This window comes from Indicator indicator, chromosome 23, assembly GCF_027791375.1.
Source record: "Indicator indicator isolate 239-I01 chromosome 23, UM_Iind_1.1, whole genome shotgun sequence".
NCBI classification, from domain to species: domain Eukaryota; kingdom Metazoa; phylum Chordata; class Aves; order Piciformes; family Indicatoridae; genus Indicator; species Indicator indicator.
The window spans coordinates 13,322,067-13,337,467 of NC_072032.1; the positions used below are offsets into that span (position 1 = coordinate 13,322,067).

General features: G+C 46.6%; 1 protein-coding gene across 4 annotated transcripts in view; it reads left to right on the top strand.

Moving 5' to 3' along the window:
- Positions 1-15,401, top strand: part of EXOC6B (exocyst complex component 6B) — a 273,058-nt gene that overhangs the window by 29,944 nt on the left and 227,713 nt on the right. For all 4 annotated transcript variants that reach the window (XM_054391402.1, XM_054391401.1, XM_054391404.1 and 1 more), the window contains exon 2: positions 14,623-14,788. In XM_054391402.1, the coding sequence (XP_054247377.1) occupies positions 14,623-14,788 (166 nt within the window). The remainder of the gene's footprint in view (positions 1-14,622; positions 14,789-15,401) is intronic.

The following is a 15,401-nucleotide window of genomic DNA, read 5'->3' on the forward strand; positions in this document are numbered from 1 at the left end:
GAACTGGCCCCAGCACTGCAGGTGGGGTCTGAGCAGAGCAGAGGGGCAAAATCTCCTCTCTGTCCCTGCTGCCCACACTGCTGGGGATCCAGCCAGGACTGTGAGTGCCCAGTGCTGGCTCGTGTTGAGCTTTTCACCCATCAGCACACCCAAGTTGTTCTCTGCAGGGCTGTTCTTAGTGACGAGATGATGATGATGGGGGGGAAGGAACTTTTTCTGGGAGATGTTGGAGGCTGAATGTCAGGAGCAGTCTGGGATAAACTATTTTTGTTTGCTCCCCTGCCCCACTGAGGGACTCGCATGGCTCACGTGTGCATTGCTGGCTGTGGCTGAGGTGCCTGTGCTGCTCCAGCCTCGTGCTTCAGTTTCTTGTGCTTAAAGCTGACAGGTCTTGCTTTGCAGGCTGGAATAACTGATGGCTGCACATCTGTGCTTTAGGGATGGGTCAGAGGAGAACTGGCCTGGGTGATGGTCTGAAACTTTTGGTGTCTTACATGGTGCAGTTAAAAGTTCCATGGCTTTGTGTGCTCCTGAGGAAAGGCCTGGTGGCTGGAAGCATTCTGATTTCTGGCATAGCCTCAGCTTGTTGTGTGGCCATTGGCATTTCACTTGGTTCTTCTGTGCCTGTGTTTGCCAGGCTGTGAAATGTGGGATGCTTCCCTTCAAGAGGAAACAGATTAATGTTTGTGAGGTGTTATGGTAGCTTCTGATAAGAGTGTTTAAGAGCATGGCTTGGTTGAAGTTCCTGTTTGAGCATGCACACAATTGAAGTAGTACTCTGCTGATCCTGAAATAAACACAAATGTTTTGAGATATCCTTGGTAATGTTATACTTCCAGGAATGCTACAGAACACAGTATTTGGATGCATTTTTACAGGCAGGATTTGATGCTTGCAAGCAGCTGTCCTCATTTCCAGCCCAGCAAGCTCTTGTGGAAGGATGAGCTGAGCTTAGTCAACCAGGAGGTGATGTGCTGTTTCCAGATGGCTTTTGGTAACTCCGCTCTTCAGGTTTCACTTGTCTGAGCAAACTTTTCTTCTGCTGATTCCACATCTGGCTTCAGCTCTTACTAAACCCTCTGCATTTGGAGCCTGGATCGTGCATCGGCGTGAAATCCTTGGCTTCAGCCTCTCTGCATGCCGAGTTCAACTCGAGGCCTTCCAGATAGCGAAGCTGGCCTTGCTTTAGCTGCCTTCACGCCGGGAAGTGCATTACTCATTGTTTGACAGCTGCTGTGCTGCTGGGGAAGCCTAACCCCAGTGCAGTTCAGCCTTCGCGACACAGGGTGGCGATGCCACTTAAAGCTCTGCTGGCGTCGTCTCGGCTTTTAGTTCCTGTCTCTCTTTGGCTCTGAATTACCTGGCTGTGTGCATCTGCTTCTTCCAAAGGCCCCCTTTGCACAGTCACCACCCACCGAGCTGGCATTTGTGGAAGAGCTGGTGAGAGAGCCTGAACATCAGCAGCCATCCAGTGGGCTAAGGGATTTTCCCCTGGCAGTTTGGCAGTGGTTAAATCACCTTTTACGTGACACATCCAGCTTCTCAAGCTTTTAAATGTTCTTTTTCAATTTTTTTATGAATTTTTTTCCCCCTGCTGGCTGAAAAGGTTGTCCAGAGAGGTGGTGGATGCCCCATCCCTGCAAACCTTACAGGGTAGGTTGCACAGAACTCTGAGCAACCAGATCTAGTTGCAGATGTCCCTGCTGACTGCAGAGGGGTTGGACTGGGTGATTTTTGAAGGTCTCTTCCCCTACTATTCTATGAGTCCATGATTATTGGCAGTGTAAGGACTTTAGCTGAGTACATAGTGGTATGGCCATAACTTTGCCCAGTGCTACCTCCAAGGAGTGTGTGTGGGGACTCATTTGAGCATTCCATGAGTGATCTTATTCCCCAAATTTTCCTCAATGTCCCAGCCAACCTCTGGTTTCCCCATTTGTCTTGAGTTTGTAACCCAGAGCTGTTGTGACTCCTAAAATCATTGTCCTGAGGTCTTTCTAGGGATCACACAAATTGAGGAAGAAAATGTTTTTTTTGGTGTCTGCTCCCCTGTAACTGGGGAGAGCCTTTGAGCACCTCTGGGCCATCTTTGCTGCTTACTTGGCTCAGTTTTGGTGTTGACAGAGGTCTCTTTCCTCCAGTTCTTGGCCCAGTGCTGCTGCTCTGTTTAATGTCTGGTGCATTAAGCTCTTGTCAGCACACCTTGGATGAGATTTGTTTTCTTTGTGCTGTTTTTCTGATAAATAGTAGGCTGAAAGATTTTAGAGCATGTTTCCTCATTGCTATTTCACCCCTTTCTACCACTACTGCTTCCATGGTTTTTCAGAGGGTGTCTTCTGTACCTTGGGTGCCACTGACTTGCATGTCTCTGCTCCACTATAGAAACATCCCATAGCCTGCAGCTCTCTCCTGAAGGAAACTGTGGCAGGAGAACAGCTCTTCCAGGCTCCGAAGACTGGCCTGACTCAGCTGAGTCTGCTTCAGTCATTTATCAGTCTGTGACCAGACAAGCAGGAGGAGCTGGAGAAGTGCCTGCATGAGCTCTCAGGCAAGGTTGAATCTATCTTATTTTGGAAGGCTAACCAGCCTCTGACAATCAACATTGCAAGAGAACTGTCACAAAACCACCTCTCATTGCCTTTTTTTTTTTTTTTGTTTTCTGTCAGCTCATGGTGGTCACTTGAAGTCATCTTTCTGGAAGCTTTTATGTAGGGTGGTTGAGGAATCTGGAGAGCTGATCTCCCTCTATAAAGCTGTACAGCAGACCACCAGGATGTCTGCTTCCAAGAAAAAAAAATACATTGCAGGATGGTGTCTGTGGAGCATTTAGGAAGCTCTCTGTGTTATTTTTACTTTTTCCTCTTCTTTAACTGAATTCTAATGTGCTTGTAGGCAAGCAACCTGTGATTCTGTTACCCAGCTCTGTGTAGCTCTGCTTGTGTTGGAATTGCAAAGCCTTTGTATAATTCAGGTTAAATAAGTGTATGAAATGCTGAAAGTGAAGACATGCTTTCAATCTGAAGTTTTCTGGTAGTGAAATGCTTATCAGTGGTGTGATGGAAAATCACTTCCCAGTGTCTGGATGGCTTCTGATGTTTTGTTGTATCAATCTATTAAAGCTGAGGCATGAAGTGAACTATGTGCCAGAATAAGCAAAACCACATCTCATCACTCCTTGTTGCTGTTCCTTCCAAGTGTTTGAAGGCAGGAATATCAGCTGCTTCCTCCTGAGGCAGAGGGGGCTTGGTCTGCCTAGACCCAGGGGCCAGAGCAATGTGTGTGGAGAAGCTGCAGGAAAGCTGAAATCTGTGATGGTCCCAAATGTGTGACGGGTTTTGTGGGCTCCACAACCTCTCTGAGCAGCCTATTCCAGTCCTCTGGCAGCTTCCAAGGAAAAAATGTGTGTTTTTCCTTTTTCCTTCCTTTTTCTTTGTTCTCCTGATTTCACCTCATTCTTCTTTCCCCCAGGAATAGGTCTGTCTAGACCTTTAGAGGTAGCTGCATGTCACATTGAAGTATTTGATGTAGTTTATAAAGACCTAGCTATTAAAATGCCAGACTGATTAAAAAACCCTTTCAGTATAACTCAGAAGTAATGTTTTACTCTGTCTTTATTTCTCTCTGGCAATATTTCTGTTTGTCTAAGAACATCCGAAAGCATCTCTGTTACATTGGGATCTGTTTCATCATCAGCTGAACAATTTGCTGGGCCCCTTTGATTGCTGAAATGTTTTATTTTGGTTTTTTGTTAGTTGTATGGCTTTTTTTTTTTGTTTTGGTGAATATATCCAGAGAATCACAGAATGCCTGAGGCTGAACAGGACATGCAGGGATCACCTAGTCCTACCCCTGAAATAAAATTGTCTACAGCAGTCAAGGTTTGGATATCTCCAGGGAAGTTGACCCTGCAGCCTCTCTGGCCAATGTGTTTCAGTGTTTGATCACCCTCACACTAAGAAAAAATAAAATTTACCTGTTTTGTTTGTTTCTCCCCCCCCTTTTTTTTTTTTTTTTGTTTTCTTGCATTTAATGGGTTTTCTGTATGTTGCCTCTTGTCCTGTCACTGGGTACCAAGAGGAGGATTCTGGATCTGTCTTCTTTACTCTCCCAATCCCCATCAGATATTTAGATACAGTGATAGAGAATTTTCCCCTTCAGTCTTCTCCTCTCCAGGCTGAGCTGTCCCAGCTCTCGCAGCCTTCCCTTGCGTGAGATGCTCCAATCCTTTAATCATGCCTCTTCACTGGGCTCTCTCCAGTAGCTCTCTCTTGTACTGGGGGCCTCATACCAGGACCCAGCTTTCCAGATGTCTCACCAGTGTTGAGTAGAGGGGAAGCTGCTGGCTAATTGACTTGCTGGCTAATGCTTCTCCTAACAGCACAGGAGTCTGTTGGCCACCTTTGCAAGGGCACAGTGGTGCCTCATGGTCAGCATGTTGCCTGGAAGAGCCCACAGGTCCTTTACAGCTGATCTGTGTTCTAGATGGTCAGCCTCAGATGTAGTGGTGCCTGGGGCTTCCTATTCCTCCTCAGGTGCAGGGCTTGGCATTTGTTTAGCTGCATGAAGTTCCCACTGGTTGGACTAGATGATCTCCAGAGGTCCCTTCCAGCCCCCACCATTCTGTTGTTTGAGTTTTGCAGTTGGACTGGATGGTTTTGAGGGTCTTATCCCAGCAGAATGGTTCTGTGACTCCACTGAGCTCTGTCTGTTGTAAGTTGCACATCTGAAGTACATCAGCTCCGTTCCTGAGCATGTCCTCTCCTCACAGCCTCTGCCTGTCCTAGAAGACCAGACGTGCTGGAACACCATTGCAAGTGCAGCAGAAGGATGTTCAGGACATCTGTGGTGGCTTTACATGGATGTTCTCTGCTTGCTGTGGGTTTGTGCCAGCTCCCTGATTTCGACACTTTTGCTGACAATAGCACAGATGGAATCGAGGTCCCGAAAGGGCTTGGGCAGGGAGCGTGCCCAGGCTCTATCGTTAGAGTCCTTCCTTCTTCAAATGCTGTTGTTTACAGGCACTGTAAAGATGATTCATCTCCCTCTTAATGGCAACCAGCTTGGATGGGATGAAATTTATCTCACTTGCCTTCTAGTGAGCATTCCTATCCTACACATGGTGCAAATCAACTGTCCTTGCAACTTGAAAGAGCCTGAGAGTGTAGGGCCTGCTGACGCATCGCTCCTGTCCTTGGGGGAATTGTTTCCATTGTGCTCGCAGGAAGAGGAGAGAAGTTGAAAGCTCTGCCCATGGCCAGTTCTCTCCATACTTGCCTCAGTTGGGGGCATTCATGTTTGTTGTAGCTCTTCTGGCTTGACTGCCTTTGGGTTACTCCTTACATTTGCTTGGTTCTTCCGGAGGCTGAATGCTAATTTGTTCAAGCTCTGCCTCTTAATGTCTTTTATCATCTGAAATTGGTTCTTTAATAGGGGCATTATAACTGACTCCTCCCATTATATTTTCAATTAGGGTAATTATTCTTTGTTTCCTTCAGACTCTTGTCTGGCACAGAATAGCTGCCCTCCACCCTGGAGATGGCTGTGGTTTTATGGTGGCTCTAGTTTTCCAGTAATATATAGTCTAAAAGTGCTTTCTTGTCATAAGTGCCACTTGAGAAGGCTTTAGGGTATTTTATAACCAAAGATCTGATCTTGTACACATGAAGGAAATAGGAATTTGCCTGTTGCCATCAGTGAAAGTTGGGCTGGGTTCTTTGGAATTCTTGTAAAGCTCTGACAAGGTTTAGTACCCAGGGTCAGAGACGTATTTCTTTCAGTTTCAGAGCTTAGGACAGTGTTGGTGAAGATGAGGTCATTTCCAAAGAGCTTCAGCTGGTCAGTAGATTTTTTTTTTTTTTGAGCTATAGAAAACAGGGCTTCAGGGCATTGGTCCTGGTTTGAGTTAGGACAGAGCTAATTCTGCAGGGATTTGACTTCTCAGCTCTCTACCAGGCTGATGTACCCTCAGCAGGTATCTCAGAGGGTGCCAGGCATCTGTATTTAGGCTACTGAAGCCTGTGTGTTTTCTGATGTGAGACTTGCACATGAACTTTAGAAAGTGATTATCAAGAGGTAAATGAGAACAGGCCTCCTCTGGGGCTGTGCTGATGGGAGAAATTGGGTCAGCAAGGTGCTTATCTCTACCACAAAGTCCTCCTTTCTTCTGGATCCTAATCTGGTTTGTTTGAATTGGTCACCATTACAAGAAGGTTTAAAAGTAGCCTTGCTGTTTTAAGGCACTGCTGGGGTGGGAGAGGGTGTAAGGGCTGTGGCAGGGAGGCAGAAGTTGTGAGTGAGACTGGAACAGGAGCTGGCAGAAAGCTGTTTTCCACTGTCAAAGCTGTGTGCAGAACACAAATCTGTCTGTTGCTGACAGCCAGGAACTTCTTGACACAATGACTTGGCACCGGAGAACTGAGTTGTGCCATCTCATTCAACTTTTGCCTGCGAGTGAGACCTTCAGTTGACCCTGATTAGGAACCACCCTCTTGTGCAAGGGGAGACTGGTGCTGCTGAGCACCACACGCTGCCAGACAGGGATGTCTGTGTCAAGTGCTGCTCTGTCATGCACCAAACCATCTGTGGAGGTGATGGAGGCAGAGAAGCTGCTGCTTTGGTCTGAAAGACTGTGCACGAGCAACACGTCAGGCGGCCATGTGGTGCCCGATGTGGCTGCTGCCATCCTCTCACTGGTGCATGCGATGCTCCTGGCTAGGGAAAGAGTGACTGGAAAACTGCCTGACAGAAAAGGCATGGATTTGAGCCAGCCTGTGCTCAGGTGGCAGAGAAGGCCAACAGCAATAGTGTGGCCAGCAGGATTAAAAGAGGATTTGCAGAGTACAGGGGTACTCGGCACTGGCAAGGTCTTATCTTGAGTTCTGGGTTCAGTTTTGGGCCCCTCACTCCAAGAAGGACATTGAGGTGCTGGAGTGTGCCCAAAGAAGGGCAATGAAGATGGTGAAGGGTCTAGAGCACAAGTCTGTCAGGAAACTGGGGTTGTTTAGTCCAGAGAAAAGAAGGTTCAGGAGAGACCACCGTGCTCTCTGCAACTCCTTGAAAGGAGGTTGGAGCCAGGTGGAGGTTGATTTCTGTTCCCAAGTTAAGAGGATATTAAAGCCTTGAGTTGTGCCAGGGGAAGCTTGGGTTGGACATGAGAAATAATTTCTTCCCCAAAAGGGTTGTCAAGACCTAGACCAGACTGCCCAGGGCAGTTATGGAATCCCCCTCCCTGGAGAGATTCAACAACTGTGTAGATGTGGTGCTGAGGGCTGTGGTTTAGTGGTGGTGGTGGGTTAGCAGTTAGATTTGATGGTCTTAAAGGTCTCTTCCAACCTAAATGGTTGTATGGTGTTCATGCTTCGAGCAGGGAAGTTCTCAATCATGCTGCTGTCAGTTTTAATGCCCTTTGTGTGGTTTTGCAATGCAGTGCTTTTAATGTCAGGCCTGTATTGGGCATCATTTGTGCCTCTGTTGGGTGTTACAACAACATCACTTCACAGCAGAAAGGAAAGTCCAAGGCTTTAAAGCCAAGAATGCACCAAAAAGAATGAATCAGCTTGTTTTAAACAATGCATAAAACAACAAAATGAACCTTGCTAGCAGGAAGAAAAAAAAAAAACCCTGCTCTTGGACAATAACATAACAAGCACAGACATTAACATTTTAATGTGGTAATCTAATCTGCTTTTAGAGATGTAATGGATGAAGTATTAATTCCATAAAGTTTATAAAAACCTTGTTCTTTCACCAGTAATCCAATGTGCAGATGCTTTGGGGTGGTGCTTTTTCCCTTCATCATCAACTGTTTTTTCTCCTCTTTCTTGTGCTGCTAACAGGGGGTAAAGCACAGCAAAAGAAGTTTGGTGTCTTGTAGTAAGTGCTTGCCTCCCAAACTGTGGTGGAGGTGATCTTCATCTTGCAGTGCCCTGGGAGCAGGGAGTGAAATGTGGCCAAAATGCCACCTCTTGGGCTCGCTCTGAAAGAGCTGGGGCAGTGTGCGTGGTGTTGACCTTGATGTCTGAACTTCTGTGTCAAGAGGTGAGAGAATTAGCTTTCCAAGAAGGGGATAATCAGCCCCCAAAATGGTGTCAACTCTTTTCCAAAGTACCAAGTGACAGGACAGCAGGAAATGGCCTCAAGTTGTGCCAGGGGAGGTTTGGGTTGGACCCGGGCAACAATTTCTTCCCCAGGTTAAGATCAGTGATCTTAAAGGTGTCTTCCAACCAAACAATTTTCTGATTCTGAAAACATTGGTGACTTGAAGCTGGTCCTTCCTCTCTCTTCTTTCTCCTGTAGCCTGCAGATTTGTTCTGAAGTGCAGACATTTACCCTTTCTGGAATTTGGTGGTTCAGGTAGACTTCTCATTCTGGCAGTGGCTTTGCAAATCGATTTGCTCTCACCTTTCTGACAGCTCTGCAGAACTTATCTTCTTCCCTTTTGAACACAGCAAAGGATTTTTTTCATGGCTCTGAGCCATGTTCTCTTAATGCAAACCCAATTGCTTTGGCTTTCTAGGAGCCAGAAAATATGGTGCCATGGCTGGCGTGGAGTTTGTCTCTTCTGCCTCCCTTCTCATCTTGTGCTTGTGCTGCTGATTTTGGCCTTTCCTTGGACCACCACCACGAGTTTGCCTTTGCTGACCTTTATTCTTCTTGACTTCTGGAAATGCTTCCAGTTTCCCAAGGTCTTTGGCTGCTGCTTTCCAGAAGGCTTCTGACTCCCCTTGCTTTGGTGTTACCAGCTTGTTTCGTAAGTGCAGCTTGCGTTTGTGTTTTCCAATTTGCTAATAAAACCACTGAAGAAAAGCAGCCCTACAACAAACACATGCAGAAGCCCTGTTGAAAAGTTCCTTCTGGTAGAGACCAGCCATTGACAAGTGGCATCATTTCTAGGATGGCTTTTGAGCAGTGCCCACATGCGACTTGTAATTCATGGGTGAAAAGCTGGGCATGAGGTGGCACTGAGCGCTCAGAGCCCAGAGCCAGCCCTGTCCTGGGCTGATCCCCAGCAGCGTGGGCAGCAGGGGCAGGGAGGGGATTCTGCCCCTCTGCTGCACTCTGCTGAGACCCCCCTGCAGTGCTGGGGCCAGCTCTGGAGTCCTCAGCACAGCACGGACATGGACCTGTTTGAGCAGGACCAGAGGAGGTCACAGCAGTGCTGGGAGGGCTGGAAGCCCTCTGCTGTGAGGCCAGGTTGAGAGTTGGAGTTGCTCAATCTGGAGAAGAGAAGGCTCCAGGGAGACCTTATTGCAGGCTTCTAGTGCTTGAAGAGGACCTACAGGAAAGAAAGGGACAGACTTTTATCATGGAGTGTTGTGACAGGATGAAGGGTAATGGTTTTAAACTGGAAGAGGGTAGATTTAGATGAAATGTTAGGAAGGAATTGTTCACTGTGAGGGTGGTGAGACACTGTCCCAGGCTGTCCAGAGAGCCTCCTTCTCTGCAGACTTTCCAGCCCCATCTGGATGTGTTCCTGTGTGACCTGTGCTGGATTCTATGGCCCTGTTCGGGCAGGGGGGTTGGACTCAATGATCTCCAGAGGTCCCTTCCAACCCCTGATATCCTCTCATCCTATGAGGGTGAAACAGAGTGGGCTTAAATTCTGTTTAATCAGCCGAATGTAAGCAAAAAAGCAAATTCTACACCTGCTTGTCCACTGAGATAACTTCAGGTGTAACACAGCAAGTAAATGAGGTGTCTTTGGAGAACCACTTGCTAATGCTGTGTCAGTGCACAGACAAAGTCTCTCTGACAGTTAGGTGCTGGCCAGATACCACTCTTGCAAATTTTCTTTGACCTTTTTTTCCTGTGGAGGTCTTGCACCACTCCTGAATTTTTCTTTCTTTCTTTTTTTTTTTTAATGCATTGCTCAGTAGTTGATTTGCTTATTACAAAAGTTAGAATAAGATTAAACAAACTGCTGATGCTTTTATGTTGCTTAACAAGAAGGAAATGTTTCTGAGGGATTCAAACCACTACAGAAGTTTAAAGGGGGGAGAAAAAAATAAAATAAAACTGAAGTCCACAACAGACTCAGGAATTTGTTCCACTTATTAATTGAAAACAAAAGCAAGTCACTTCTGTTCCACTGTCCCCAGAATGTCCTCCTTGCATTGTTCCAGATCTCTTTCATTTTTGCCCCTAGAGATTTCCCTTCTCTGTACTTTCAGCTGAATTTATTTAGGTTATTTCTGAGTCCCTGTCCTGCAGGCAGCTCTTGTTGGGAATGAAGTTACAGGGTCAACCTTGTGGCTTGGCCTTCTCTAAGGCTGCCTGAAGCTCTCTTTTTAACCAGTTGAGTGTGAGACATAGGAAGGACCTGCAGAGCTTGTTCCTAAGTGTCTTCTGGCATTAATCTATGCATATGCAATAGCTTTAAACTCCTCTGCCATGATTATTATGGTGTCTGGTATAGAACCTGCCAGCCTGAGAACAGGCAGATGTCTGAAGCACAGCTGGAGAGAATGTAGGTTGTGTAGGTGCTTGGTGGCAGGACTAAGATGTCCTGCCTCTGACTGTGTTTTAAGGAGATTTATGCAGCAAGAGTGTGACCAACAGGTTGAGGGAGGTTCTCCTCCCCTCTACTCTGCACTAATGAGGCAGCACTGGGAATATTGTGTCCAGTTCTGGACTCCCCAGTTTGAGAGACAGTGAACTGCTGCAGAGAGTCCAGCAGAGGCTACAAAGATGCTGGGGGGTCTGGAGCATCTCTGTGAGGAGGAAAGGCTGAGAGCCCTGGGGAGAAGAGCAGCCTGAGAGGGAGCTTCTCAACAGCTAAAGGGTGGGGAAGGGGGCAAGAGGATGGGGCCAGACCCTTTTCAGTGGTTCCAGGAGGTTCCATCTGAATAGGAAGGGATTTTTTTTTTTTTAAATTTTATTTTTCTCCTGAGTGCTAGAGCCCTGAAGCAGGCTACCCAGAGAAGTCCTGGAGTCTCCTTTAGAGGCATTCCAAACCCACCTGGACATTGTGATGCTGGGTAACCTGCTGGGTAACCAGCAGGGGAGTTGGACTGGATGATCTCCAGAGATGCCCCCAACCCCACCATTCTGTGATTGTGTAGCTCAGCCTGTAGTCTGTTTCAATCTTTTCTTGGGCTGTACTCCCCACACCTCCTCTCTTTCCCCAGTGTTTGCTCTTGGGGATACTGAAGGGATAGCAGCATCTCCAGTGCAGCTTGGAGGCTGAGTACAGAGCCAAGTGAGGCTTTAAGGATGCAGGAGGAAGATGAAGGTGTGAAAGGTTCACTATCAACACATCCTGCTTCTGCCGGAGCAGCCTCACTCTTTCTGCTGCTTGGAAGATGGAAAGGGCATCTGACTGTGCCACAGGCCCATGGCTGTGGCATCTCCTCTAGGAATGGTTTGGCTGCTAGGTGGGGAGCAGGTTTGGTTGCCCCTGCTTTGGAGGATGAGCTGTGTGGCAACACAGGGCTGCAGATGGGAACTCCTGATGCATTTGTCTGTTGTGGCTTTCCTGGAAAGATTTTTCCAGTTGACATTTTGGAAAGGAAAAAAAAAAAGTATGGAGTAGATTTTTATTTTGTGAATGCAGAAATTGTGAAACTTAACAATGCAATCCAAGAACAGTTTTGAGTCATCTGAAATGGTTTTGTTTAGTGAGTGTGCTTCAAAAGTGTAAACCAGGCAGATCTGCCACTGAGCACAGGCCTTGAGCAGAGAATTACAGCCTGCTCTGCAGTCAGGAGATAAGTGCATGTGGGACAAACCTCCTTTGCTCAGACTGTTTTTTTAATCAAAAGGCTTTTTATGGAGGAGACTTAATTCTAAAAGCTATCTGGCTAGCAGTTTTTTTTAGAGCAAAGAGGGGAGGAAAAAAAAGCAGCCTCTAGGCTCATTTTCTATAGCATTGTCACAAAGCTTTGTTTTTTGCAGCCAAGGGAATGAACAGCCCCAAGCAAATGTGATTTTTATTTTTGCCTTCCTTTGTGCAGTCATGGTTATTGATGGCCATACATGTAAGATGCTTTTTTTTCTTGCTGGAATTTGTTGTGTGCATCACCTTCTAACATCTTCTGAATTCCTGGTCACTTCAGGACACTAAACTGAAGATCCACATCAGGCTGCAATTAGTGCTTGGAATAGGAGAGATGTTGCTAGAAGTAGAGAGTATAGGCAGAAGAAATAAAGTAGAAGGAAGCAGCTTCAGAGACTTGTAGATCCAGAGACAGGAGTGGGTGTCCTGAAGGTTTGGTAGGAAAGAAGTGGGAATTATAATGTAGTAGTAGTCCTGGAAAGTAGTAGTAATCCTGGAAAGGAAGAAATGTGTAATGAAGGTGCTCAGAATGGATCAGGTGAGAACCAGAGCTGGTCTCCAAGCTGGCAGTCACTGGGGAGAAAACAGTGCCCCGACATCAAGGAGCCAGGATCACAAGGATGGTTTTCCAAGTGTGGGGAGACACTTGCCCAGGTTGCTCAGAGAGGTGGTGGATTCACCATCCCTGAAACTATCTCAGGTCAGGTTGTTTGGGGCTCTGAGCAACCTGCTCTAGTTGCAGATGTCCCTGCTGACTTCTTGGGGGGTTGGACTGGATGGCCTTCAAAGGTCTCTTCCAACCCAAACCATTCTGTGAGCATTGCTGTAGCTTGGGCAGCTGAAGAAACAGCTGAGGAAGGCAGACCTCTACCAGAAGATGACTATGGCAGAGTTTGGGCCTTGAGTAGTGTTTTGGTGTGATTGCAGGGAGAGATTTCTTCTTCTTGAATCAAACTGCCACCCTATGTGGTTTATTTTCAGCTAAGAGTCACTGCATGGTCACCATAGTCCACACATAGGATAGTGTTCAGCAGAGGGCAAGAGCCTGAATGCTGTTGTTAGAGTTTGCATCCTGCAGCCTCACAGGGCCTTGCACTTTGCTCTGGGACTGGCTTGGCTGTTACCTGTTTGCTGATGTGCAAGTGAAGGATGCTGGCTCTGTGTTGGAGGGAAGGTTGTGGAGGAATAAGAGAGCTCCAGAGAGAAGATAATTAGTTTGTTTAAAGACAGCCTTAGGGCTGACTCAGAAGATGCTGGGATTTCAAATGCTGCCTCTCCACAACTTTTCTTTTTGTACTAGAGTTTGGCTACAAAATAATCACAGTATCACAGACTGGGTTGGGTTGGAATGGACCTTGAAGATCATCTAGTTCCAATGCCTCTGCCATGAGCAGGGACACCTTCCACTAGACCCAGGTTGCTCAAAGCCTCATCCGCCCTGGCCCTGAGCACTTCCAGAGCTTGGGGAATCCACAGCTTCTCTGGGCAGCCTGTGCCAGTGCCTCTTCGTTCTCAGTGAAGAATTTCATTCTTACATCTAATCTAGATCTGTCCACTTGCAGTTTGAAGCTGTTACCCCTTGTCCAAATAGTGTGACAAAATGATTGTAGTCATCAGACCTCCATGAGTTATGTTAACCATCTCTAAAGGAAACTTTACCTATTGTTTCTAAGGAGTTTTGAGCTATTTCCCCCCCCTGTTGCTAGATGTCTCTATCAGTGTTGATGTTGTTTTCCTTTGAATGCAAACATGTTTATTTGACACCTATACTATCTATAAATTTATATTTGAATGAAAACACAACTTCTCTGGTTTTATCAGAGAGGGGTTAAATATCCCATCCCTGCAAGCATTAAAGATGAGGTTGTTTGGGGCTCTCAGCAACCTGCTCTACTTGCAGCTGAGCCTGCTGACTGCAGGGCATTGGGCTAGGTGACCTCTGAAGACCCTTTCCCACCCAAAGCCGTGTTTGATTCTGTGATTTGTTTGTTGTGATCTTTGCTTCGTGAGCTGCAAAGAGGCTGTGCAGCACTAGATGGCGATCTGCCTCCAGCTTTCGTATTTCGCCAACAGAACTCTGCTGAGTCCCAGGGAGAGCACCAGCGTGGTTCTAAAGCTGGCATTCCCCTAATTTTAGGAAGTTATAGCTCTTCAGCACCCACGAGCTTCTCCGTTGGAATAAAGAAGGCATTATGGTCTCCTTTTGAAGACTTCTGCTGTTGGCGGCTCAAGCTTTGGCTTCAAGTTGCATCCAGAGAAGTTTGGGTTGAACATGAGGAACGATTTCTTCCCCCAAAGGGTTGTCAAGCCCTGGACTAGGCTCCCCAGGGCAGTGGTGGAGTTCCCATCCCTGGATGGGCTTAAAAGCCTTTTAGATGTGGTGCTGAGGAACAGGGATTTAGTGGTGACCTGACAGTGCTAGGTTAAGGGTTGGATGTGATGATCTTAAAGATCTCTTCCAACCTAAATGATTCTGTGATTCTATCATTTTCTGTCACATGCTTTGTTGCCCTTTGCTGCATCCAGCTTTGTTGTCTGTAGTGGTCAGAGGTGACTAAGCTCAAATGTGAAAGACAAAGTCTTTGTTTTAGATCATTTGGTGTTTCTGGCCAGGTTGTGGTCTCTGAGGGAACATCAATCTGGGATTTGATGGGTGGAAAAAGAAGGGCTGGTACAGGAAGATTTCCAAGGCTGAGTTTGGTGTCTGGTGCATGCAAATAAAAATGAGAACTGTCTCTTTGTCACAGAAGGATTTTTTTTTTTTAAACTCCTCTTTGGGATACTTCTTGTAAATAATGAACAGTAAGAGACACTTGGAACCCTGACCAATGCTGGCATCTTCTTTCTAGGTCTGTCTATGATGGAGAAGAACACGGACGTTTCATGGAGAAACTGGAAGCAAGAATTAGGAACCATGATCGTGAGATTGAGAAAATGTGCAACTTCCATTACCAGGGCTTTGTGGACTCCATCACAGAGCTGCTGAAAGTTAGAGGAGAAGCTCAAAAACTGAAGGTAAGAGAAAGCTGATGTGTGGAGTATCTGACCTTTCAGTGGCCCTGCTTGGGGTCCCCCAGGCAGGGGGTTTGGATCAGATAACTTGACCTCAACCACTGTGGGATTGGGTAAAACCATGTGAATGCCTCCTTTTGACTGTTTATCTACAGCACCTCTCCACTATTCAAAAACCAGAGAAATATTTCTCTTCCTTCTTCCTGCTACAGTAAGATGGTCGTTTGAAGTGTGACAATCATTTGGGCAAACTGGAGCAGAGTAGTACATTAAAACAACAAGAATGCTTAAAACTAAGCCTGTTCTGGGCTTCCCAGTTCAGGAGAGAGTCCAGCAGAGGCTGCAAAGATGCTGAGGGGCCTGGAGCATCTCTGAGGAGGAAAGGCTGAGAGCCTGTGGAAGAGCAGCCTGAGAGGGGATCTGATCAATGCTGATCAATAGCTAAAGGGCAGGAGTAAAGAGGATGGGGCCAGACTCTTCAGTGGTTTCCACTGATAGAACAATTGGTAACTGGAACCCAGGAGGTTCCATCTGAACATAAGGACAACATTCTTTGCTGTTGAAGGTTCCTGAGCGTTGGATGAGACTGCCCAGAGAGGTTGTGGAATCTTTCTCT